Here is a 24,209-nt window from a genome sequence, read left to right on the forward strand (position 1 = left end):
CAAGCCTCTGAAATAAAGTGCAAGATTCCTATTCACTTCAGTAGGAGCAGGACTCCTGTTCGCTTCAGTGGGAGCTGTTTGTTAGGTGACTAGATCCTTTTTACACAGTCCTGCTCCCTCTTCTGCAACATGTCAATATGTTTCGTAGGGCATGCCTTACCTAGCAGCGTGCATCACAGTGCTGCACCATAACTCCCTTGTGTGGATGCTGTGGGCACGAACTAAAAGGTTCCTGCCCCATGGTCTGACCTGCATGGCAAAGCACACCAGCCCTTAGAGAATGGGCTCCTGCAATGTGTATATTAGCACAGTAGGTTTGTTTTTTAAGCAACAGGGATAGGCTCAATTCCTTAAGCTATTCTTGAGTTAAAAGATGATATGCTCTTAGCATATGAGATAGTCAATGGAAAACTCAGGGGCCTTTAAAAAAGGATGTTGGGTATTTTTTTTAACTATGATGTCTGTTTGTTCTCTCACAGTTGTAAAAATTTAATAATAGATTGCTCCTTTGTGCTAAACAAATCGGATGGGAAACAAAAATAGATAATCCACTATCAGTTGGCCCCATTTTATTTTAGCAACCCACTCCCAGACAAACATAAAAATGTATTCTATGTACCAAAATGTCAGTCGCTGTTATGGCCTCCCTGCACCTTTTCCCCCTTTCTGGTCTCTTTGAGTTCATCCACCTCAAGTGTTCGGCCCTTTCCTGTCTCGGGGTGAAATCTCTTGATTCTTCCACTCTTAGAACCAGGACTTGGGTACGCTCTCCCATGTACACCAACCAGTTACCATTCTGCAGGTTTCAGGAGCTTGTGACCAGTGATAGTGACCCACAACCATCTTGAAACAAAATATTATTATTTAATAGTTGGAAAAAAGCATTACTGAAAAAGGATTTTATAGCAACAAACCACCTATGTACATATTGAGTCACATCTAATTTTTCACTTAGCTTTTAGTTAAGTTAGATAAGAGGAAAGCTTATGTTACAGGAACAGAACCAACGGCATTCACCTAGCCAGTCTGGATCATCGTATGTCTTTGGGTCTCTCTCCGTTTCCTTTTTTTCAAGCTGGTTTTGGCATTCCAGAAAGAGATTGGGCTAAAACTATTAAAGCTACTAACTCTAGCATTGTCTTAATAAACCTTGAGTCTAAGCTGTCAGGTGACTATTAGAAAGGGCCTCCTCTCTTTTTCCTACGACCTTGTCCACATGGGGAAATTGACTAGCAATAGCTCTTCCGGAAATGTTCCCCCATGGACATTCCATTCCAGAATAAAAGTGATTTTTTTTTATTTTGGAATAACGTCCACATGGGGAGCTATTGAAGAATGAGCTATCCCATCATTTCCACATGTAGACACAGTGGACAGGCTAAGTAGGTAGAGTTGTGCTAACCAGGGAGACACTTCAGGTGAAATTTCCCCCCATTTATGATAGACCACCCCCATATAATGAGAGATCCAGGTAGAGAAATAATAGTTATTAAACAACCCCCTCATTGTCAATTTGTTGTTAAAATATTCTGTATTGTATCTCCTTTTGCATCTTTGCTGATTACAAAGGTATGTGTTTACGTTCTGATCTTGGTGCCTTGGATCACTGGGAACAAACTATCATAAATACTGGATTGTGGTACTGATGATTAAATCAGAATTTAGGCGGAGACTGGTTAGATAGGACACAACTTCTGCTTATACGCTCCTTCAGAAACAATGGGGAGGGAGATTTAAAATTTGCAGTGTGCCAATATAGTGCAGACCGTGCTTTCTTGCCAGCTGCTTGATTTGTGGCTACATTGGCTAAGGCACTAGGTGGACAGAGATTGTGCATTCCAAGGACAGTGCACATATTCTGGAAGGAAGACATCCAGATCCTGTTAGCTGAGTAAGAACATCACTGACTATGAGAGAGGACTATGTTGTTATTAGCTTTGCAAATATCCTTTTTCTAGAGCCATCAGTGTTTCCATTTCTACAGCCCTTACATACATATTTTGAGGAGAAGAAAGTTGGCTGGTTTATCAAGGGCAGGAATGTTTTGAAAATAGACTACTGCAGCATTTTAAAGATGAAATTTGGGAACCTCTGCTCTGTATTTTTAAAGACCTTTAAAGTTCACTGTTAACCCTGTCCCTTCCAACTCTGACAACTAGTGCATAGAGATGCTAGAGAAATATTTCTAAGTTTTTTTTTCTTTAAAACTTGTGCCTCTCAGTTTATGTTATGTAAAAAAGTGCCTGGTGTCAAAGTACTGTAGAATGTATTGAACTATACCACTCACTCCCAACTTCAGGAGCCAACCCTCTAAGTCCCTAGTGGTTATTTTGGAAGCAGCTCACTCATGCTTGAGATGTAACAATATTCTCAACTAAAATTGTAGAGATTTTTTTTTTTTTAAAGGCTAGGGGAGTTAATGGAAATTGAGGGTAAAATGGGAGGAATTTGTTGTATTCAAGCAGTTATCTTAGTACAAGAAGAGACCATCTCAAGATCTGCACATCCACCAATGTGATATATGCCATCATGTGCCAGCAATGCCCCTCTGCCATGTACATTGGTCAAACTGGACAGTCTCTACGTAAAAGAATAAATGGACACAAATCAGATGTCAAGAATTATGACATTCATAAACCAGTCGGAGAACACTTCAATCTCTCTGGTCACGCAATCACAGACATGAAGGTCGCTATCTTACAACAAAAAAACTTCAAATCCAGACTCCAGTGAGAAACTGCTGAATTGGAATTCATTTGCAAATTGGATACTATTAATTTAGGCTTAAATAGAGACTGGGAGTGGCTAAGTCATTATGCAAGGTAGCCTATTTCCCCTTGTTTTTTCCTACCCCCTCCCCCGCCCCAGACATTCTGGTTAAACTTGGATTTATGCTGGAAATGGCCCACCTTGATTGTCATGCACATTGTGGGGAGAGTGGTCAGTTTGGATGAGCTATTGCCAGCAGGAGAGTGAGTTTGTGTGTGTTGGGGCAGGGGGGGTGAGAGAACCTGGATTTGTGCTGGAAATGGCCCACCTTGATTTTCATGCACGTTGTAAGGAGAGTGGTCACTTTGGATAGGCTATTACCAGCAGGAGAGTGAGTTTGTGTGTGTGGTTTTTGGAGGGGGGTGAGGGGGTGAGAGAACCTGAATTTGTGCAGGAGATGGCCCACCTTGATTATCATACACATTGTGAAGAGAGTGGTCACTTTGGATGGGCTATTACCAGCAGGAGAGTGAGTTTGTGTGGGGGGGAGGGGGGCGGAGGGTGAGAAAACCTGGATTTGTGCTGGAAATGGCCCAACTTGATGATCACTTTAGATAAGCTATTACCAGCAGGAGAGTGGGGTGGGAGGAGGTATTGTTTCATGGTCTCTGTGTATATAATGTCTTCTGCAGTTTCCACAGTATGCATCCGATGAAGTGAGCTGTAGCTCATGAAAGCTCATGCTCAAATAAATTGGTTAGTCTCTAAGGTGCCACAAGTACTCCTTTTCTTTTTAAGATCAACAATGCTTTTCTAAATAAATAATTTTAATCAACATAAGAAACCTCCGGAACTTGTTTTGCAAGCAGTTGAGGCATCTAACTTAGAGAAAAATTTTACACATTTTATAAGAACAAAAATCTGTCCCACTAAGTGGGATAAATCATTGAGCCATCAGTACTCCATAGTTTAGACCATAAAATAATCAGTGATGTGATAGGAAGAAATTTGTCTGGGATGAGTGGAGTATTGCACAAATAAACAGATTACGGGGAATTTCTACTTTCCTCTGAAGCATCAGCTGACATTGATGGATTGCTTTTGGAGAGAAGAGACCAGATGAAATGTCAGCTATAAAAACAGATTAGTAGTTCTGCCCACTTCTAATTTTTTTGGTCTTTATTATAAGGCATAATATAGCCATCTATGAAAAACAGCTGATTTACTCATGTGAATGTTTTACCAAACCTTGAGCCCTACAAGAGCAATGAGCATTCACTGGCTTGATCATAACTGTAATAACACAAATATAACAATAAAAGAACAACTCCAAAATAAAATTTGCAACAAAATAGATGGCTGTTCGGGAATGGGCAAGGAATTTCTTTAAGGGGTATTTACTGTCTATAGAACTAGTTTGTATCTCGTTGCAGTCCATGAATCAGGTTGCTGGTTTGAAAGTCCTTCTACTCTTTGTTTGCTCTTTTCTGTTCTACTTTTTAAAAATCTTATTATCCTAAATATCTTTCCAAAGTCACGATGCAGCAAATTCTCTCTGCTTGTTCTCTCCTAATCATTTCTAGTCAGAACTTTATTCATCATTTAATCTGTCTTGCTTTGCCAAGTTACTAATAACATTTTACATTTGCCAAACTAAGGTTCACTGATGTTGGTCTATAATCCTTAAATTTTTTTTTCTTTTTCATTCAGATGCAACCAAGAATGAGTAAGTGCTCTAGACACCGTTTCTAATAAATCACAAATGCATTAATAACCCTGGAATTTGCAAGGCATGACCTAAGACACTAACAGCCACTAGATATAGCAACTGGTGCTTAACATTGGAAATGTCCTTTGTTAACACATTCTCAGGAAATATTCTTAGGCTTATCAGGGGGAAATGTCAAACTTTTGACAATCGGGTCTCTAGTAACTCCCTAAATTTAACTGCTGTCCAATTTCTTCTGGCTATTTTACATTGTCTGTTCTGTTTTACTCTCAAACAGATCACAGGATGTTAATTTAGATAGCATGTGATTCTGAAACCAGAAATCATTGGCTCATAGCTGTATTCTTGTGTATACTAATACACACACGGAATATTGTAGTGTTCGCTAGTAGCAAACACTGTTTTTTCTGGTTAAAGTTTTTAAGAGATGCTTCCATTTCATTCACTGATACATTTATCAGAAGCTTTTCTTTTGGAGTATGAAACTTCCCATGCTTGGTCTCAGGTCAAAAGCAATTTTTCCCCCACACCCTGAAGCTTAAGTATGTGAGCTGTATAATTTTACTCATATATTCTATTATAATAGAATTTTTCTATTTGATGTAGCTAAGTCATCAGTGATCTATAATGAGAACCACAACATCATGACTGAAATATTATATTTTTTAAAAATTAGCATTTAACTACCGTGATGGGGAGTGTCGTAGAAATATTATTGCTGGCATGAAAGAAAGCTCCAAAGTCTTTTATTTCAAATCTAGTAACTTTCAAAATGAGCTTAAATTAGTTTCCAGTGCTACACCTACCAGACTTCACTTCCTCTGCTGATTTTTGTTCTTAAAAAGACAAAATTCAATTGTAAATTTGCCTCTCCATCCTGTTATGTGAAAAATGCACCCAGACAAAAGGGTGAAACTCTCTGCATAGGAAGTGCTGAAGTATGCACAGAGTAAACCAGAAATAACATATCCCGTTATATGGAGGTTGGGCCTTCTAATAATACAAGGAAACAATGTAGACAGAAGTTGACTATCACTTTTAACAAGAGGACTGTAGAATGCAAGTGAACTTACGTCAATTGCATACCCTTGTCTATGCTACACAATTTTTTCAACAAAAGTCAGGTTTCGTCGACAAAACAGTAGAGGTGTACACGCGACAATGCTCCTTCTGCCGACAAAACTCTCCTGCTTTGCCGACAAAATAAAACCACCTTGATGAGAGGTGTATTTTTTTTGAGGCAAAGTTATACTGACAAAGCGTCAGTGTAGACACCACGCTTGGTTATGTCACTGCAAATGGCCTCCGGGAGGTGTCCCACAGTGCCCATCCTGACCGTTCTGGTCAGCAGTTTGAACTTTGCTACCTTGCACCCAGGTACAAAAGTTTCCACCCGCCCTCATTAAAGGCCTGGGAATGTTTGAAATTCCATCTCCTGTTTTCTCGGCCTGGAGAGCTCACATCGCATCTTCCCAGCTGACTGTGGCGGCTCCTCGCAGCAACTCTCCCCCCCGCCCCCCTGCTTGGAGCACACCCAATTTGTTGGATCTGCTGTCACTGTGGGGAGAGGAGGCTGTGCAGTCCCAGCTCTGCTCCAATCGTAGGAACTTCGATACCTACAGGCAGATTTCTCATGGCTTGTTGGATAAGGGCTAGAAATGGGACATGCAGCAGTGCCATGCGAAGATAAAGGAGTTGAGGCAGGCATACCAGAAGGCAAGGGAGGCAAAGGGTCTGTCTGGTGCTGTGCTGAAGACCTGCTGCTCCTATAAGGAGCTGGACGTCATCCGTGGCGGTGACCTCCACCTCCCAGAGCCCTGTGGATACTTTGGCAGGGCTGGAGGCAGCGAATAGTGGACCTAACCCCAAGGACGAAGTCATGGACAAGGAGGCCGAGTTGGAGGACAACATGGCACACATGGCAGGGTTGTCCAGTGGCGTGGCGAGTCGGGACCTCTTTTCCACTCTGGACCTCTAGCCAGTCCCAGAAGTCTGTCTCTGGCGCGCATGATGCAAGAGAGAAGAGTCCTGGTAAGTGATCTTTTTGAGTTGATGCTGCTTGATTATATGCTGTCCCTTTGCTCTGTATATTCTAGAAGTGGGTGAAGGGATTGATATGTACAAGACTAGCTGTGTTTGAGTGTGCTCCACATTCCCTTGTGCAGCAAAGCAGTGCAGTGGAACAGTGTGTAAATGCCCACCGAGATTTCACAGGAATCCTCCAGAGAGATCTCTAGGAAACTTTCCTGGAGGTACTCGCTAATCCTGTGCCAAAGGTTCCTTGGCAGAGCTGCTTTGTTCTTTCAGGCATTGTAGGAAACTTTTCCCATGTCACTCAGCAATCAGTTATGCTGGGACCAAAGCATCACATAGGCAAGCAGCACAGGGACTGAGTCTGAAACCGCACGCATGCAGGAGATGCACCCTTGCATTCCTGCTCACCCTCAGGAGTGAGATGTTGGCTTCAATGGCCCATGCCTGTGGGAAAAGGTGGCAGAATTTACAATATTGTCCCTAGTCACCTGCATTGATCCCCTTAAAAAACCACGTAGACCCTTTGCCCTATCTTGAATGCCAAACCTCACCCAGCCCAAAGTCACCATGTTTAGGGTGTTCACTGAGATGTGTGCTTTCTAAAGGATAGTGCGAAAGTGATTCGTATGTCAAAAGAGGTATTTTTACTATAATGATTCAGTACTGTGTGTGTGAACTAACAATCATGATTCTGTGTATTGTTTCTTGTGCTTCTGCAGATGTGGCCTTCAGGAGAACCCCCTACGCATCTGCAGAGTGCCTCTGCCAGATAAGGAAGCAACCAAGGCAGAGCAAGGAGCACATGTTCCGGGAGGTACTCCAGTTCTCAGAGGCCGAATAAAGAGAATGCAAGTTGTGGAGAGAGACCCTGAAGGGAAAAAATTAAAAAAGAAAGGCAGGACAGAAAGGAGAATGAGGAGCACATTGTAAATAGTCAAGAATGGATGATAAAAGTGATGGAGGAGCAAACAGAGATGTTGAAATCCCTAATCATGCTCTAGGCAGAACACATGCATGCTCACCCCCCTCTGCAGCCGATACAGAACTGCTTTCAATACCCTTCCCAAACTCTTCCCACATGTTCCTTGTAACATTTTGGTACCTTGTTCACTCCACCCTGTCAGATGGCTTCCAAAATGATAGCTGGACTTACACATGGCTAGGAGAGCCTACACTGCCTTGCACTCTTATCTCCCCTCCCACGAAGCTTTTTGTATGTGTGTTGCTAATTGGTATTTAATAAAAATGAACTCTCTGAAAGATAGCCGCCTTTATTTGTCTCCTTCATATGGTGGTTGCTGCTGGTAGTAATACATAATGTCCGTTTGATTATTTGCCGACTACAAATCCCAGTCAGGAAACATCACAATTTTCATGCAAGGCGGCAAGTTAAGAAAGCATGTCAGAGTGCTGTATTACTGGGGCTCATGATCAAAATGTTGCCTTAAAGCCTCCATCTTTCAAATAGCCCCCTATTGTGCCCCTCTAATAGCCCTGGTATCTGGCTGCTCAAATTCAGCAACAAGGCGGTCTGCCTCGGCGCTCCACCCCGGGAGAAACTTTTCACCCTTAGCCTGACAAATATTATGGGGCGTGCAATATGTTTTCCTCATTTAGGTCTAACCTTCCATAAAGGCATTGCCAGTGCACTTTTAATCTGCCAAAGGCACATTCCATGGTCATTCTGCACCTGCTCAGCCTGTTGGAGCGCTCCTTGCTGCTGTCCAGGTTTTCTGTGTAAGACTTTGTGAGCCATGGCTGTAATGGGTACACTGAATCTCCCAGGATCACGATGGGCATTTCAATATCCCCCACTGGAATCTTCTGGTCTGGAAAGAAAGTCCCTGCTTGGAGCTTTCTGTACAGGCCAGTGTTCCTGAAGATGTGTGCGTCATGCACTTTCCCCGGCCACCCTGGGTTAATGTCAGTGAAACTCCCACAGTGATTTACAAGCGCTTGCAGTCCCCTAGAGAAGTACCCCTTTCTATTGATGTACTCTGTCACAAGATGGTCTGGGGCCAAAATTGGATTATGCATGCCATTTATTGCCCCTCTGCAGCTAGGAAATCCACCATTGCCGCAAAGCCATCCACTATTCACGCACATTGCCAAGAATCTCAGTCCTTCGTATCAGGATGTAATTAATGGCCCCGCACACTTGTGTTAACGCAGTTCCAAGGGTCAACTTCCTGACTCTAAACTGATTCGTGACTGATGAGTAGCAGTCTGGAGTTGCCAGCTTCCACACTGCGATTGCCATGCGCTTCTCCCCTGAGTGGGCATCTTCCAGTTTGGTGTCCTTATGCCACAGTGCTGGGGCAAACTCTGCACACAGTTCCAGGAAGGAACTGGCCACTGCTAGTCGTTCCAGACCTGCCTAATGACATGATCCCACCACTCAGTGCTTGTTTCCCAAGCTCAAAAGCGATGGTCCACCATCTTCAGCTGCTCTGTGAATGCCAAAAGTCATCTGCTGTTTCTTTCCTTGGCACACAGCAGGTCAGGCAACTCTAATTCATGTTCAGATTGGGAGCTCATGAAGTACTGCATGACCATCCACGATGTGTTCATAACAGTGACTGTGGCAGTAGAGAACAGTGTGGGAGTCTATCCTTTCAGACAGAGATGTTGGGAGATAAACAGGGGCTGTTGAAAAATGCTGCGAAATGCAGTCGGAAGCCCATGGAATGCTGGGACGGAAAGAACCGCATCATGGGACGTTGAGCATGCACCCATGATGCACTGCAATCCACTCTGTCTTCCCACAACTCCTAGCTGCAGAAGGTGGCGAGTAGCACAGTGGGATAGCTACCCACAGTACACTGCTCTCCCCGTCGATGCTAGAGCTCCAATTGTGGACATGCTCTGATGACAGAAGGAGTGTAGTGTGAACATGCACAAGCGATGTAATTATACCAGTTTTTGATTGTCAGCTTAATTTACATCGACAAAACTCTGTAGTGTAGACAAGGCCTTAGACTCTCCTTTGGAATAGAGTAACTCCAAACTTGAGATGAATATGCCTTCAATAAAGTGACTAACTCAAGTCTAGACGATAAGAAGATCCTATCACCTCTATTTTGTAGCCTTGTTGCCTAATGTACATAGCTGCGCTGGTAGCATTAGACCATTTACCTTATAACCTGAAATTGCAGAGGTCTCAATAACCATTTTGTTGAAAGTATTGTCTGTTTTGAGACAAGATCCTTATTTACATGTTTGCTATCTAAGAAATCTTGAAGAAACTGGAAAATATTTCATTTAAATTGTTCAGCTTGATTTCTGCTGAGTAAAGTGTTTACATGTTTATTTTAATGATTTTGGGGAAAACAATACAAATTGTCTACTTAGTGCAATTTGTGCCTCTCTTCTTTCTTTGAGAAGGCAAATGCCACCTTTCACCACTAACTATGAGGAAGATGACAAAGGATTGCAGTAAGGTCTACTGATTACAGATTATTTTGAGATAGCAATATAAGCATTTACATGTGTCCCTGGTACCCGGTCTATTCAAGGTAATTGAAAACAAATTGTAAGATGTTTCCACTCACACAGTCATCTGCTGCTTTTATGGTGATTTAATTGTTTAGGGGTGTATTTTTTCAATGTAGGAAATACTTGAAGTTAAAACATTTGTGTACTGTAACTGGTGACATGCATAAACATCAAGGGTGAAAGTATTCCATAGCATTTATTCTGAGATACTGCTGGCTATGTTAATTGTTTTGGGGGCTGACTTTCCAAACTGCTCAGAGTCCAGCAGTTCCCTTTAAAGATAATGAACCTAACTGGGAACTCAGTTCTTCAGAAAAATCTAGCCATTAATGCTTTTGCTGACGTGCTAGTGGTACTGGCAGAGCATTACCTCCATGAACTGTGGTCAGCCCCGGTCTCAACTCAGTCTGCAGGGACATACATACATTGTGAATGTGTTAGAAACTAAAAGCCTTTTCTCTTGGTTGGAGGGGGAAAGTGGGATTATTAAACTTTGCCATATGATCCTTGAATTGCTTAAATCATACCCTCTAAGTAGACTGCTTGTTCGTCTTCAGAGCTGGACAAATAAATAATATATAATAATATAAGTAATCTTTTGAGGCCCATCTTAAATGTGATTATCTTACTTAAATATGTTCCTTTTGTCTTTCATTTCAGGACAGCCCAGAAACTTGCAAGATCTATGCCGAATTAAAATCCGCCAGTGTATAGGCCTTCAAAACCTAAAACTGCTTGACGAACTACCCATTGCCAAGGTCATCAAAGACTATTTAAAACACAAGTTTGATGATATCTGATATCCATGAAGAAAAGAACTCTGAGCAAGCTTAGTTATATTCCAGATACTTAAAGAGGCTTGTTGCCTTGCACAAAGTATATCCTATGCAAATTCTGATTTTTCTGTAAGTCAGAAGGCAGGTATACACGTCCTTGGGTTTTTTATACCACATGCTAGAAGGTCTTAATTTTTTGGTTTCTTGGTCCAAGTTTACAAGGTCCAAGCTTTCTATACAATATTACATTTTAAAAATTTATTTGTTTTTTTTTTTTTAAATGAGGCATGCAAACTTGCAATGGAAATGGAACATAGCATATTCAAAGGAAGTGATTGGTTCTGATTGGCATGCATAGTATTGTAAGCCATCTGAGCGATTGTTAAACAAAATGAGTTTTGGAGACTAAAGCACCAGTCCTGCAAAGGGACCCATGTGGGCAGACCTTTATGTCCATACAGTCTCTTTGATTGATGGGACTTTGTGTAGGTGTAAAGCTCTGCCCATGTGTATCATTTTGAGAATCGTAACCATGGTTTCCTGGGACATACTGTACAAATGCCATATGGAAACTTTTTAAAAATACAGTCACCCTGTTCAATTTTAAAATGTATAAGTTGGCTCTTTTTATACTGTTCTTTTCCTAATTACTGTAGTTTGGATGTCCATAAATCCAGGATCTCTGCTTTCCTGATATTCCCTGTAAGTGAGCTATTGTTTGTAACTATATTTTTAACAGTGATAGTACACTGCACAGAGTCATACAGTCTCTATTTTTTACATTAAGTTAAGGGGAAACAAGTTTAGATTTTGAAGCCAATGTATTCTGTTTCTCATACAGTGCCTCCTGTGCAATAATCTTTCTAATGTATTTTGTCCATGATTGTGTGACTTTCGCACCATTTCTTACTTAGCCTCAATGCATTATTTGTGAAAATAGGAACTGCGGCTTTATTGTAGCATTGATACAGCAATGCTATAATGATGTCAGTTGCTGTTACAATCCCTGAATTTGTTGAATGTATAATTTAGCTGTTTTATTTCCCTTTGAGATGAAATTTCGCATACAGGTTGTTAGGCCAGATCTGTCTTTAAATTGCTATTATTTGGCTAAGTACTTTTATTTTAAAGGGGTTACAAGTTTTTTTGTTGCGTTCACATTTTGGTTTTGATTTGCTTGAAGTTGACTAGGATGTAGTCTCCACTGATAAGTGCACATAACTCCCATTAATTTGAGTGTTCCTTGTGCACTGACAAGAAAATAGTCCCCTTAGCATTAGAAGCTTAAATTTTGCAAACACTAAGTGGGTTCTTCTTAACCTCAAACCGGCGAGTGATTTCAGTAGTTAAATTTGGCTTTTCTGTTTTCATCATAAGCATTAATTAGACCTGATAAAGAGCCTGTTCCTAGTTGTCAATGGAAATAGAAGGCCTCAGCACCAAACAGAAATGGGCCAAGATGTGCAACCATTTTACTGTTTTCATTTTCAAGGGATTATGGAGTCAGTATAAAGTTCTTGTCCATGTTTTCTACTCCTGCTTTGCCATTGTAGTGGCTCCAAAAGAGCCTTTATAATAGCAGCAGCTCTCTCATACTAGGGATCTCAATGGAAGCTGGGAGATTGGGGAAACCATGTTGACTCTTCATTTTTCACACTGTCCCTTTCAAAATGTTACATAATTTTTTTTTTTAAAAAGGTGAAAGCAAGGAAAGCAAGTACATTTAGATTAACTCCGCTGGTTCATCCCTAATTCCTTGAAGCCAGGGATTGTAGTTTCCTCATGCACGAATCTTATTGCTAATGATGGATGCACAGGAACCATGGCAGCAAGGATTATCTCACCCTATTGTGCCTAGCCTTGAACAGGTTTCCGAACAATGGGTGATTTTAGAGACTCAGTGGCTCAGAGAAGGGGTAGCGGGATGTGGAGCCTTTCATCTCTGACTCACCAATTCAAATCAAACCTGCTTCATCAGTGACCAATAGTTAATATAACAGCAGCCTGTAGGAAGCAAGTTTGTCCACTGTCCACACCAGTCATCACAGTTGTTGCTAATGTAGACCCTTATTGGCAGACTCAACGAAGAGGTCAGAGAATAACTGGGCAAGACAACTCTCCTCTATATATAAGGCTTCCTCCAGGTCATAGCTGAAGCACATTGGTGGCATTATAGTGTGTGTGGGGGGGAGAGAGAGAGCGTGCTGTTCAGTAGTACCTTTAATGAATACTCAAAACACCTTAGGGGCTGATCTCTTCTGCTTTAAGTTCTGCAGTACCTAGGCATAATGAGGCACATTAGGGATGGGATGGCAGCTCTTAACTCTGAAGCTTCAGTTTTGTTACATAGAAACAGAACCTTAACATTCTTTGTTTTTAAATATTTAATATTGTTCATCTGCTTTCCTAAGTAACTTGTTTGGTTTTAAACCATTTTCTTCCCCATCAGTGAAGGTGCATTTTTTACAGGAATCTTTTCTGAAATAATTTAGACTATATCTTAGTCAGAATCCATATAAAAATAAATTATTTGTTCTGTCTTGCTGCTGTGACTTCAGAAAATTATGAAAGACCTTGCTGGTAACAAAAATGTTATTTAATGAAGAAGTGTGTCATTCCATTATTTATTGAGTGAGGTTTGGTATTTTTAGTAACTGACATTTAAAGGAAACACTTTTTTACATTTTAGGCCAGTGCAAAACCTTTCTTTAAAAAAAGAAAAAAAATTGCAGAAATCTAATCCCCTTTAGCAAGGCTAAATTGTCAAAGGACCTGATCCAAATCCCACTGCTGTCAATGGAAAGACTTCCACTGGGCTTTGGATCAGGCCTGAGGGTCCCGATTCAGCAAAGCACTTACGGTCTTACAGATAAGCATGTGCTTGAGTAGTCCTCTTGGCCTCAGTGGGACTACTTATATACTTAAACTGTAGCACATAATTAAGTTAGTAAAATACAGGGTTTATTCATCATTCAAGCCTAACTAGATTTGAATGTTGTGAATCTATTCTGTTGTCACTCTCCTAAATGGGTATAAAGAAGAGGAGTACTTGTGGCACCTTAGAGACTAACCAATTTATTTGAGCATGAGCTTTCGTGAGCTACAGCTCACTTCATCGGATGCATACTGTGGAAACTGCAGAAGACATTATATACACAGAGACCATGAAACAATACCTCCTCCCACCCCACTCTCCTGCTGGTATTGTTTCATGGTCTCTGTGTATATAATGTCTTCTGCAGTTTCCACAGTATGCATCCGATGAAGTGAGCTCTATGGTGCCACAAGTACTCCTCTTCTTTTTGTGAATACAGACTAACACGGCTGTTACTCTGAAACCTAAATGGGTATAATGCACAAGTAGTTAGAAAACACAAAAGTGATTTGATTTTTCCATAATCTTTTGAAATAGAATCTGGAAAGATGAGTACATAATATAAATGTATTACATATCCTAGTTCCATTCCTTTAATATACATTGGTGGTCATTTTATTGAACCTTAAAATAATAAGAATAGTAAAATTGGCAAATACACCAAAGAAACAGGCAAGCAAAAGATTCTGATCATTAATAAACTGCAAACCTCATCCTTTAAAAACAAAGCAGAAAGATTTTTGTAAATATGTGTTTATAAATGTACAGCAGAGTAAGAGTGGGTTTTTTAGATTATTTAATTACCTTATTTCTAAACGATTTACTACATTATAGACAATACTTGTTAGTTTGAAAAGCTTTTGAGTGTTTTGTTTTTTTAATTCATCATCAGTCATGCTTGGAATAACTCTGGCTTCCTTGGGATAGCGTGGAGAATTTAGTTTTCTGGCTATAGTTGGCAATAACAAGAGAACACATCTGGACAAAGAGGACTAGCGTGATTAATTTGTCGTACAGACACCCTGAAGCAAAAAAGAACGTATAGTTTGTTTACCAGAGTGGACCATATGGAAATTTTAAATCTTAACTTCTGAATAAAGTTGATCCAGAGCCCAGAATGTCACTGGGACAAGAGCAATTTACAATTTGCCCACAAATCTAGCTTCCATGCACCTTTTTGTGTTATCAGTATCATGATGTACTTTGTTCTTCTTTTGTAATGTAAGTTCTGCTTTGGGTCAGTTTGAATTTTAAAAATATTTAAATCTGGTTAAAATCTTTTGGGTTTATGTTCTATTTATTTCTAATCCAATGTTTTAATAATATAGTATCACTTTGCAGCTTTCCCTCAATGTCTGTCCTTCCTGAAAACCCTTAATGCAGTCATGACAATGGATAACTAATGATGTGTAAACTTAGCTGTTGAGGCTCAGTTCTGCACTGAGAAATGAATGCAGATCACCCTGAACTTAGTGCATTGCGTCAGTAAATCTAAAGGCAAACTTGGGCAGTCAGGGCTGGACTGCCAAAAGGGGATCAACCCAGCCTCTAACCGTTTCCATACACACGTTTCTATACACTCACTTGCATGTACAAGCTATAAAACTTACACCACCTTCATCTGCATGTACAAATGAGTGTGCAAAAAATGATGGCCAAATAGAAGTCATGTCTTGCAAATGGATCTGTCAGTATGCAATGTCTTCTTTTTTTTTTTTTTTTTTTTTTTAATACTGGAAAATGGAATAAGCAAGGCTACTTCTGAGTGTATCATTCAGGTGTGAACTGAGACCAAACAAACAGTTTGGGTCCACCAGGAGCCTTTGTAAAGTACAAGTTATGACTTTTTTAGGGGCATTAAGAGGGTGGAGAGGGAGGGAACTGGATTAGAACCTTAATCATTGCTCCAGTAGCCATCACAAATATTACACTTTACTAAAAGCTGATGGAGAAGGGGATGTTTCCCTAGTACTCAATAGCATCCCCTTGAGGAGCAAGGTGCAAAAACTGAATTTGGATATGAAGATTCTGTGCAACACATTACAACATGACTAATAAACTCCAAGCTGCGTAATGATGTTACTAACAGACTGGACAGATTTGGAAGACTAGTGAATTTTCTAAATGCTATGTTGTCAGTGGTGTTCCTGTTTGTTTCCTATTTCCTGCATTTGTTCAATTGTCAGCTGAAAAACAACTAATGATATACACAGTTGTTTACAGCAATAATGGGTTTGTAAACTGTTGACAAATAAGATTATACATAGATAACAAACTCCAGTGTATCAGTATGCCTGCATTACTAGAAATTGTGCTATATTTTATGTGACAAAGTATATTGTTTGTCGTGATGCCAGAAAAAACAATTTTTGTAAACAGTGGATGCAAAAATTGACTTATTACTAGAGGCAGAATGGCCCGCAGGGGATGGGAGAACTCTTAATCTTGAGTTCTTTTCTTTCTCTTCCACTGACTTTTTGTGTAGCCTTGGCAGACACTCTTCACCTCTCTCTATTCTTTCTGTTTCCCGTTTGTAGACTGAGGCTGACACCTATCTCAGGGCTTTTGAATTGTATTTTGAAACTGTAAAATGTTATACATGTGCTGAAATTTTTATCATTGCTGCTGTCACTGGCAAATCTGAATCTTCTTCTGTTCTACTTTTTGTTGACTTCTTGAGTTATAATGTTCAAAACTAACAGTTTTGTTTTAGCTTAATTTCATGAAAGCAAGGAAACCTAGAAGCGTACTTTACTTCATGGAGCTGAGCTGCCACGATTTCCTCAGCCACTGGGTTCTCTAGGGATCCACGCCATGCAGGAGGAGCCATGGATACTTGGAACCTGGAGCTGCTTTATCCAGTGACGAGAGCTGTACTTCAAATGCTTTCTGCTCACTCGTTGTAATGCTGCAGGGTTTCGGAATGCTCTTTGTGGCATCCAGGGGAGACTGCTGCCGAGTAGGCTGATCTCCCTCTCTGCATGAGAAGGGTGTGATCCAGGTGCAGAGGGTTCCCTTTATGTATGGATATGGAAGCACAAGCAAGAGATCCTCTTAACTTGCCCATTGTTACCAGGTACTGGAGCTTGCATCGTCCTGTATGAGATGTGTTTGAGAACAATGGGTCTACTGGAGGAAGCACCCCTTACAGAATTTCCTTGACTGTTTTTGGTTTTATAGCAAGGTACATTGAAGGACATAGCTTCATCATTTTTTAAACTGTTATGTACAAAAGCTGCAAAATAGAAACTGAATAACTGTAAAGATTAGGTTTACAGTTGCATTACTGTCCCATGTATAGCAAAAGTTTGTAATCACGCTGCTCTACTGGTTACATAATAGCTCGGTTATATAGAATACCAAATGCTACTCTTATATTGGCATAAATCCAGAGTCACTCCACTGGAGTTTCAACTTTCAGCCCTGCTGCGAAAGAGTCTTTTTGAAATTTATTTACAAGGTTATGGAGGTGCACTGCTAGCAACTCCATAGTTAGTTACATTATAAAAAGTCCTGGGGAGGGGGTGAGAGAGAAACAGGATTTAGGCCTTCTCTAAAAATAGGTAGCCAGTAAGTTTAGATTAGTTTCCCAACATTAACAGGAAAGGTTTGAAATGTTGCTGTGACTGAGAGTTTTTTTTTCACGGGTTGTTGGAGCAGCTGTTGTCAACTTGATTTCTTTCACTGTATATCTACTCAAACTTCAGTAGTGAAGTGTATCCTGAGTGGATCTGTTGAAATCTGTAGTCTCTTCTTTTTTTTAAAAAAAAATAAATAAATGAGATTTTAGGCCATTATTCCTTCCTATGCATCAAGGGTTGCTGATGGAGAAACTCTTTGCACATAACCGTATGCATCACCACTCCTGGTGTATTCGCGTCTTCTTCATTAGCTGCCGAATTTGCACCCCACTTGTAAGTCTGCTCCTGCGCAGCCAACCACCTACTTAAGAATGCTTTATAAAAACCTACAAAATAGAAAATCTAATATAAGCTGAGTTGTGAAGTAGTTAGGGCTGTTACCCTCGTAACATACCTGCCTCAAAGCCACACCACTAAGGAAATGAAAAGTTAGGTACCTGAAGAGGACCTACAGGCCTGCCTACTCTATAGGGCTTTTCCCTGTGGATTACTCGTTTTCAGGCCCTTCTGTGGAGGAAATCCCCTCTCACTAGCTATTCTTTTACAGTCACGCGCCTCCCCAGGAAGGACAACCATTGCGAGCTGCTACACAGGTTGATGGCAGCCTATTCTCTCACCCTATCTAGCAGAGTTCAAGTCTCCTACATCTTGTCTGTATAAACAAAGGACAGGTACTGGTGAAGCTCTCAGCCTTTTGATCTCAGAGCCTGTTGGCTCTGGGTTTCCCTATGTGCCTCTAGTCCCCCTGATGCTGACCTCCCCAGGGCCAGTCTTCTTTCATATGTCTTCAGGGGCTGCCCCAGATGCTGCCCATTCCAGTCTTCGGGGCCACTGCCCAGCTTCACTGAAGAGTATGGGGATCTGTGTGGTGTGGGGATGCAGCTTCTCCATTCTTGACAGGGCCCTACCATGCAGGCAAACTGAATCCCTGTGGGCTGGTTTCCCTTCCCATGTGATGGGGAAACCCACTATTGTCATCAAATCCCTCCACAGGGTGGAGCTTGCCCAGTCAGGGCTGGGCAGGAGTTAGCTCTGGCTGCCAGCCAGGGGACAAGGCTCTATTCTTCCCTGTGATGATCCTGGTACTCTTTGGGGGGAGGGGATTTGGCCCCTCGAAGACTGGAGATGGGGTAGCTAGGCACCCCCTGAAGACAGATGGGGAGGTGTAGACTATGGGGGGCCCTGGGGCCTTCCCAGAAGTAAGAGGGCAGCTGAGGGTCCCGGGGATGGGGTCAGAGGCCGATGGAGGAGTTTGAGGGGATAGGCATACTCTGGGGCACTAAAAGAACAGAAGCTGGGTGGGGGCGGACATATTGGAGATTTTGGGGGTCAGGTGTCCTGCCTCCTCTCATGGTCACAGGGGTGGGACTGAGGACTCTGGAGGCCTCACTTCCTGACATGGCTTCGTTTCAAAGTCCAGGCATTCCAGTAGGGGGAAAAGCAGGGACCTGCTGCCTGAGGGAGTGAGGAGCTTGGCTGGAGGGGGGCGTGTGTATTAGGGATTTGGGGGAACAGGATGATGAGGCTGGTCTGACCTCTTTGTTGGGGACATAGAGGGACTTTGGGGGTGACTTTCTGCCGAGGGAAAGAGGAGCCAGGCGTTACAGGTGGGAGATCAGATACTGGGGGAGAGCCAGAGACATGGGAAGTAGGCTCTGTGTGCCTGTTTCTTGCACAGGAGAAGCACAGATGGGATAGTAGCAGGGAGTCATGCACCAGGGGTGTTTATTGAGAGAGATGAGACTTCCACTGAACACAAGGAAACCCTGTCCTTCCCCTGGGCTTTGCCTCTGAGTGGCTGGGCCAATGGCTCAGCTTTCCCTCCCCTCATGAAGCTTGAACTGTTCCTGGGGCTGATGGGGCATGTGCGTGGCATGAATGGGTACGAAGTGTAGAGAGGTGATGTGGCGTGTGTGGGACGGGGAGGGTGTACAGAATGGGTGGCTGTACGTATTCAGTGTGTGCTGGTGTACTCAGAGGGGTGAGTGTGGAATGAATGGGTAGATGGTGTGTCTGGGAAGCATGTGCCTAATGACTGTGTGGGTGGAAAGTTAGGATGGAGTGAAAGGAGGTTTGAATAAATGTGGATTGACATGTACGGACTGAAAGTGCAGAGTGGTGGAAGGAGGACAAATGGGCAAGGTGTCTGAATTCATAAAAATGTGAGTAAATTAGATTGTAATGATTGCTTGAGGATGTTGGCAAGTGTGGTGCATACCCTCCCCCTCTTCACCCCCAGGCACACACCTTACAGTGATCGCAACTACCGTACACTATAGACCATGTACTGCAACTTTACCTCTGCCCCTCCCTCCCTCCTGCCCCAGTGACGTGAGCCTCCCATTAGCACCGTTACCCAACTCTCCCCTCCTCCTCCTCCTATACAGTTAAGTGAGTGTAGTTTGGTAAAGAGGTGTGTGGGAGGGAGGGAAGGAAAACTGAGGGTTGTGGTGGTTATTGTGGTGTGTGGTCTGTGACATATGGTAGTTGTGGTAACGGGAAGGTGTGTGTGGGTGAAGGGGAAGAGAGGTATGTGCTATTTTCCCTTCTGTGATTTTTCTGGCTTTGAGCCAGGTTTGGGGTGTGTGAGAGAGAGGGTGGCAAGCTATTTTGTATATCCATTGTATATAAAGCAGAAAAGTTGCAATTCGGGATATAATATAGTTCTATTTTTTTAAGGCATTAGTGCTTTTAGATACATAGACTATTTCTATCTTTGTTTTGTTTAAAGACTAGTATTACTTCCTTGTTAAACATCGAACTACCTGTGTGCATCTTTGCTGAATTAATGCCATGTTTCAACTCAATGGAACTACAGATAGCTGAGATTTGAACACTTCTAACAAACGTACATCCGCACAACCAACTGTCGCTCTAATTGGTCAAACTGGCCGAAGGTCAAGCAAAATACTGCAACGTTTGTCTTCAGGACTATGCTACTACCATATTTATTGGTTCAAGTAGAACATTTTATTTCACGATGCAACTTCTAATTTGTTTTTTTATTTAAGTCAGTGAAATCTACTGCAGTGCTTTTAACGGTGCCTAGATGATATTAATCACTTAGCAAATACTTTATGTAGACTATTCCAAAAGTGACTTTCTGTGAAAGATCGAGATGCAGAAGCTTTGTTCTATCTGGCAAATGGATGCAAATATTTCTCTCAGGCTTGGCTGGCTCCTTTTCTTCCTTTTTACTAGGTTGGGGACAATACTTTGATTTTTTTTTCTCCTCTAAAGCTGTTTTGCATGGACTTGCTGGAATCAACAAAGCAAAGAAAGATTTCAATGACTTTGATGAATTTCACTGTCCACACTATAGACCTTGCAGCGGCCCAGCCGTACCGACGCTGCAGCTGCACTGCTGTAAGATCTCTCCTGTAGCTGCTCTGTCCCGTCAACATAATTAAACCACCCCTAATGAGTGGCGGTAGCTATGTCAGCGGGAGAGCGTCTCCCGCCGACATAGTGCTGTCCACACGTGCTTTTGTCGGAGAAACTTTTGTCGCTCGGGGTGTGTTTATTTTTCTTCATACTCCTGACTAACAAAAGTTTTACCAGCAAAAGTGCTAGTGTAGACATAGCCTTAGTCTCACTGAGTCGGATCCTTCTTTGTTGAAGTCAATGATATTTTAAATATTGACTTTCAATGCTATTGGGATCAGACCCTTTATCTTTAGTGGGCATTGTCGCTGCCTGCCTGATGTCCAGTTGTGCGCTCTTTATTTGGTGCTCTGTTCAACTTTAGCTGCTGTTTTGGGGTTTTTTAAGCTACACTGCAATCATTCTCACTTTTAATAGACAGCTGAATTTGCCGGTTTTAATGACATCTTTTATATGGCCTAAACTCTAAAACCATTCTACCTGTTCTGTAGGCTTATCTGTTCTTAATTGATATGATTCAGTGTCTTGGTTTTTTTGTTTGTTTGTTTGTTTTTTAAAAACCTGACTTGGAATCCTTAGCTTATCAACAGCTCTGCTGACACGTGGTCGTACTGCAGCGTTATTCTAAATCACTACATTTGTTGGCAGTAGCTTAATAATTCCTGTTTATATCATCTAGCAAGTATATTTTACAGCATTCCATATTCACCTGCTGCATAGGGTTTGGTTTTTGCTTTCAAATTTCCCTACCACCTCCATGCATAGAAACCAAAGGTGATTATAGTATATTTTGTTCTTGTCGGATTGTGTGGCTTTCACCTATAGTTGTTATGCAGAATTATTGTGCTCCTACAGTGGGGAATTGGCCGTCGTTGTTAAGAGCCACATCTGGATTGTATAACTCTTCTTTGTACTAAGACATGCTATGAAGGGGTTTTACCTGCTGGCAGCTGGGGTCAGAACCGGACTTGTTCATCATTGGCAGGTAGGGAGACCTCCTTCCCCTGAAGATCCTCCTTGTGTTGTTTCCCCTGATGCAAAAGGGATAGTTTCCGTGTGAATATATATTTTTAGGAAAGCCCTGTCTACATGATGTATACTTCCAAGTTCTCAATTACTTATTTTTTGTCAACTGGAACTTGTGGTATTTGCCGTGAATACTTGCTGTAAAGTAGTCTGAGATGAGATTTTTCCCACCCATTTTTAATTCAGCAATATATTTACCACTATGTACAGTCAATAAGTCCTTTTGTACTCTGCTGAAAGGTAAGCCTGTATATATACTTCTGCCTATGGCTAGGTTCCCAAAGGTATTTAAGCATCTTACTCCCATTGACAATCTGGGCCTCTTTGAATTTTGTTAATAATTATCAAACTTCAGGGATTTGACAAAAGAGATCCTTACAAGTGTAGTATGAGTGAAGTGCAGACATTGACTATGATAGCAATAGCCCATTATCCATGTCAGTTTTAGTGTATCATGTTGTACACAAATGTAAAAGCAGGCAACAGAAAATAATGCAGGACTATTCCCTTGATTAGTTTGTCTATCTAGATGTGTACTGCAGTATAGATTTCAATGTAGCATTTGCTCACAAAGCAGTTAGATACCACTGCACTCTCTTCTCCTATAACACAGGAAAGCGGTTCAGTACAGTTCTTCCACCAGAATGATGCATTGGTTTCATGACCTTGACTTCTACTCTTCTGGAAGTTTATGGCCATAAAAATCACTTTGTGTAAGAGCAGTGACTGTAACAAATAAGCTTAACTAAACCATCACTTTTTCACTTTTACTGATTGCACTACTCTGCTTTATGACAGAGGTTAATACAAAGAATGAGGCTCCAGTGACATTGTTTAAACTTCTTTATCCTTGTCTAATTAAACTGAATGCTTTAAAGATGATTCATGTGGCTTGACACCCTCACATTTAAATGTTTGTTTTAGGTAGTCACTGAAGGAAAAACTGGAGATATTCAAATCAGATTTGTTCTTGGTGATTTAAATAATTCTCAACTTTCCAATATTATTATGACCTTCTGCTTTTGAATATTCCTGTTTCTCATGATGCCCAGGACCTGGTATGTAACCCCCAGAACCTTTCCTTGTCAAGAGAACATCAAAAAGCTCTTGGGACTTACTCCACCTTTACATTTCTAGCCCTGTTGGGTAACACCATTACCGCCTATGTCATTTACATCTTCCTTTGTGCCTCTTGAAAAGGTTTATTTCTCTTCAGATACATTTATTACCTTCTCTTAAATAAATCTGTTTTACAGTCATATATGTAAAAACAATTAGAATAGGGGTATCTGTTACGTAGCTGTTTGCTGTCATGATTTTGTACACCTACCAGTGCTCTTATGTATGGTTATAGCAATAACTAGCCTTGTCCTTTAGTAAAGACGTAATTAGTTAGCGGCTTCAAGGAAAAGATCCTTAACTGTCTTTCTAGATCATCTATCATGCCACATGACTTACTGCTCTCAATATCCAGAAGTTACAACTCCTGTAGATACACTCCTCTTCATACCCCTCTTCTGGACAAATAGCGCCACACACTAATTGTACCACACTTTTCATTATGCTTGTCACGTATGTCAGTACAAAGATATTAGGATGAAATATCTTTATCATTCATACTAAGGCAGACAACAGAACTTAACCCTTCTGATTAAGCTCCCAGGAATTATTACTAGTTGTGAATAACTTCATTATATATCTACTGTTCTTCCAGAAGGTTATGGTATGACTGATAAAGAAGATCTCTAAACCCAGGAAGACATGACTGGCAAATATAGTTTCTCTCCCTGGCCCCTCATCCCCTGAGATTTGGTGCTAATATGAGATGTGCAATATTTTGCTGGTATTTGTCATTGTTTTGGCATGTGGGCTTTAACACAATATTGAGATAACAAGGATTACAAGATGAGGCATAATATGCTTCCTTGTTTAGAGTGTGTCCTTACCTCAATTTTCTGATGGGTTGTTTTTTTTTTTTCATTTTCCTTTTGAGAGTTTCTTGGGCTATAAGCCCATAACCAAGGAAATAGATTCAAATAAATGTTTTAGTTTGATCTGTTGAACCCTGAAGAGATTTTGCATAATCCTCTGTAGCAGCAGAGTGATCTATTGACAAGAATGGAGAACTGGGAATAAGGATTCCTGGTTCTGTTGCTATCTGCCAACTTGCCATCTGACCTTGAGCAGGTCATTCTGGGCTTGTTTTCTCCATCTACAATATGGGTATGAGAATACTTCACAGATGTGCTGCGAGGGTTGGCTACATTAATCAAATTCTAGGAAATCCTTAATAGCAAGGTGCTGTATTGTGTAAGGGAAAATTACTATTAGATGAGTTTAAAAATAAATGTCATGCTGGCATCATTTTTACTTTGTTTTTTGCGGGGTGGGGGGGATGAAGTGAAAGTGACAGTGCTACAGTCCTTTAATTTATATACATATGTGCAACATGGACTCTTCTGAAGTTTACTAAAGAACTAATCACCTGAACTGCCTGATTGAATTTTCAGTAGCGGATGTTATGTTTCCATACACATTGA

General features: G+C 41.2%; 1 protein-coding gene across 9 annotated transcripts in view; it reads left to right on the top strand.

Annotated features, from left to right (window-relative positions):
* The window catches only part of ASB7 (ankyrin repeat and SOCS box containing 7), a 47,902-nt gene extending 33,004 nt beyond the window's left edge, over positions 1-14,898 (top strand). For 4 of the 9 annotated variants that reach the window (XM_037909845.2, XM_037909848.2, XM_043523356.1 and 1 more), the window contains one exon: positions 10,628-12,433. In XM_037909845.2, coding sequence (XP_037765773.1) covers positions 10,628-10,767 — 140 coding nt within the window. In that variant the 3' untranslated portion in view covers positions 10,768-12,433. Of the gene's footprint in view, positions 1-4,419; positions 6,470-7,191; positions 7,737-10,627 lie in introns of those variants that run through there. The other 5 variants (XR_005226944.2, XR_006284133.1, XR_006284134.1 and 2 more) reach the window with 2 other exon arrangements.
* The last annotated feature ends 9,311 nt before the right edge of the window (positions 14,899-24,209 follow it).

This window comes from Chelonia mydas, chromosome 10, assembly GCF_015237465.2.
Source record: "Chelonia mydas isolate rCheMyd1 chromosome 10, rCheMyd1.pri.v2, whole genome shotgun sequence".
Classification (NCBI taxonomy): Eukaryota; Metazoa; Chordata; order Testudines; family Cheloniidae; genus Chelonia; species Chelonia mydas.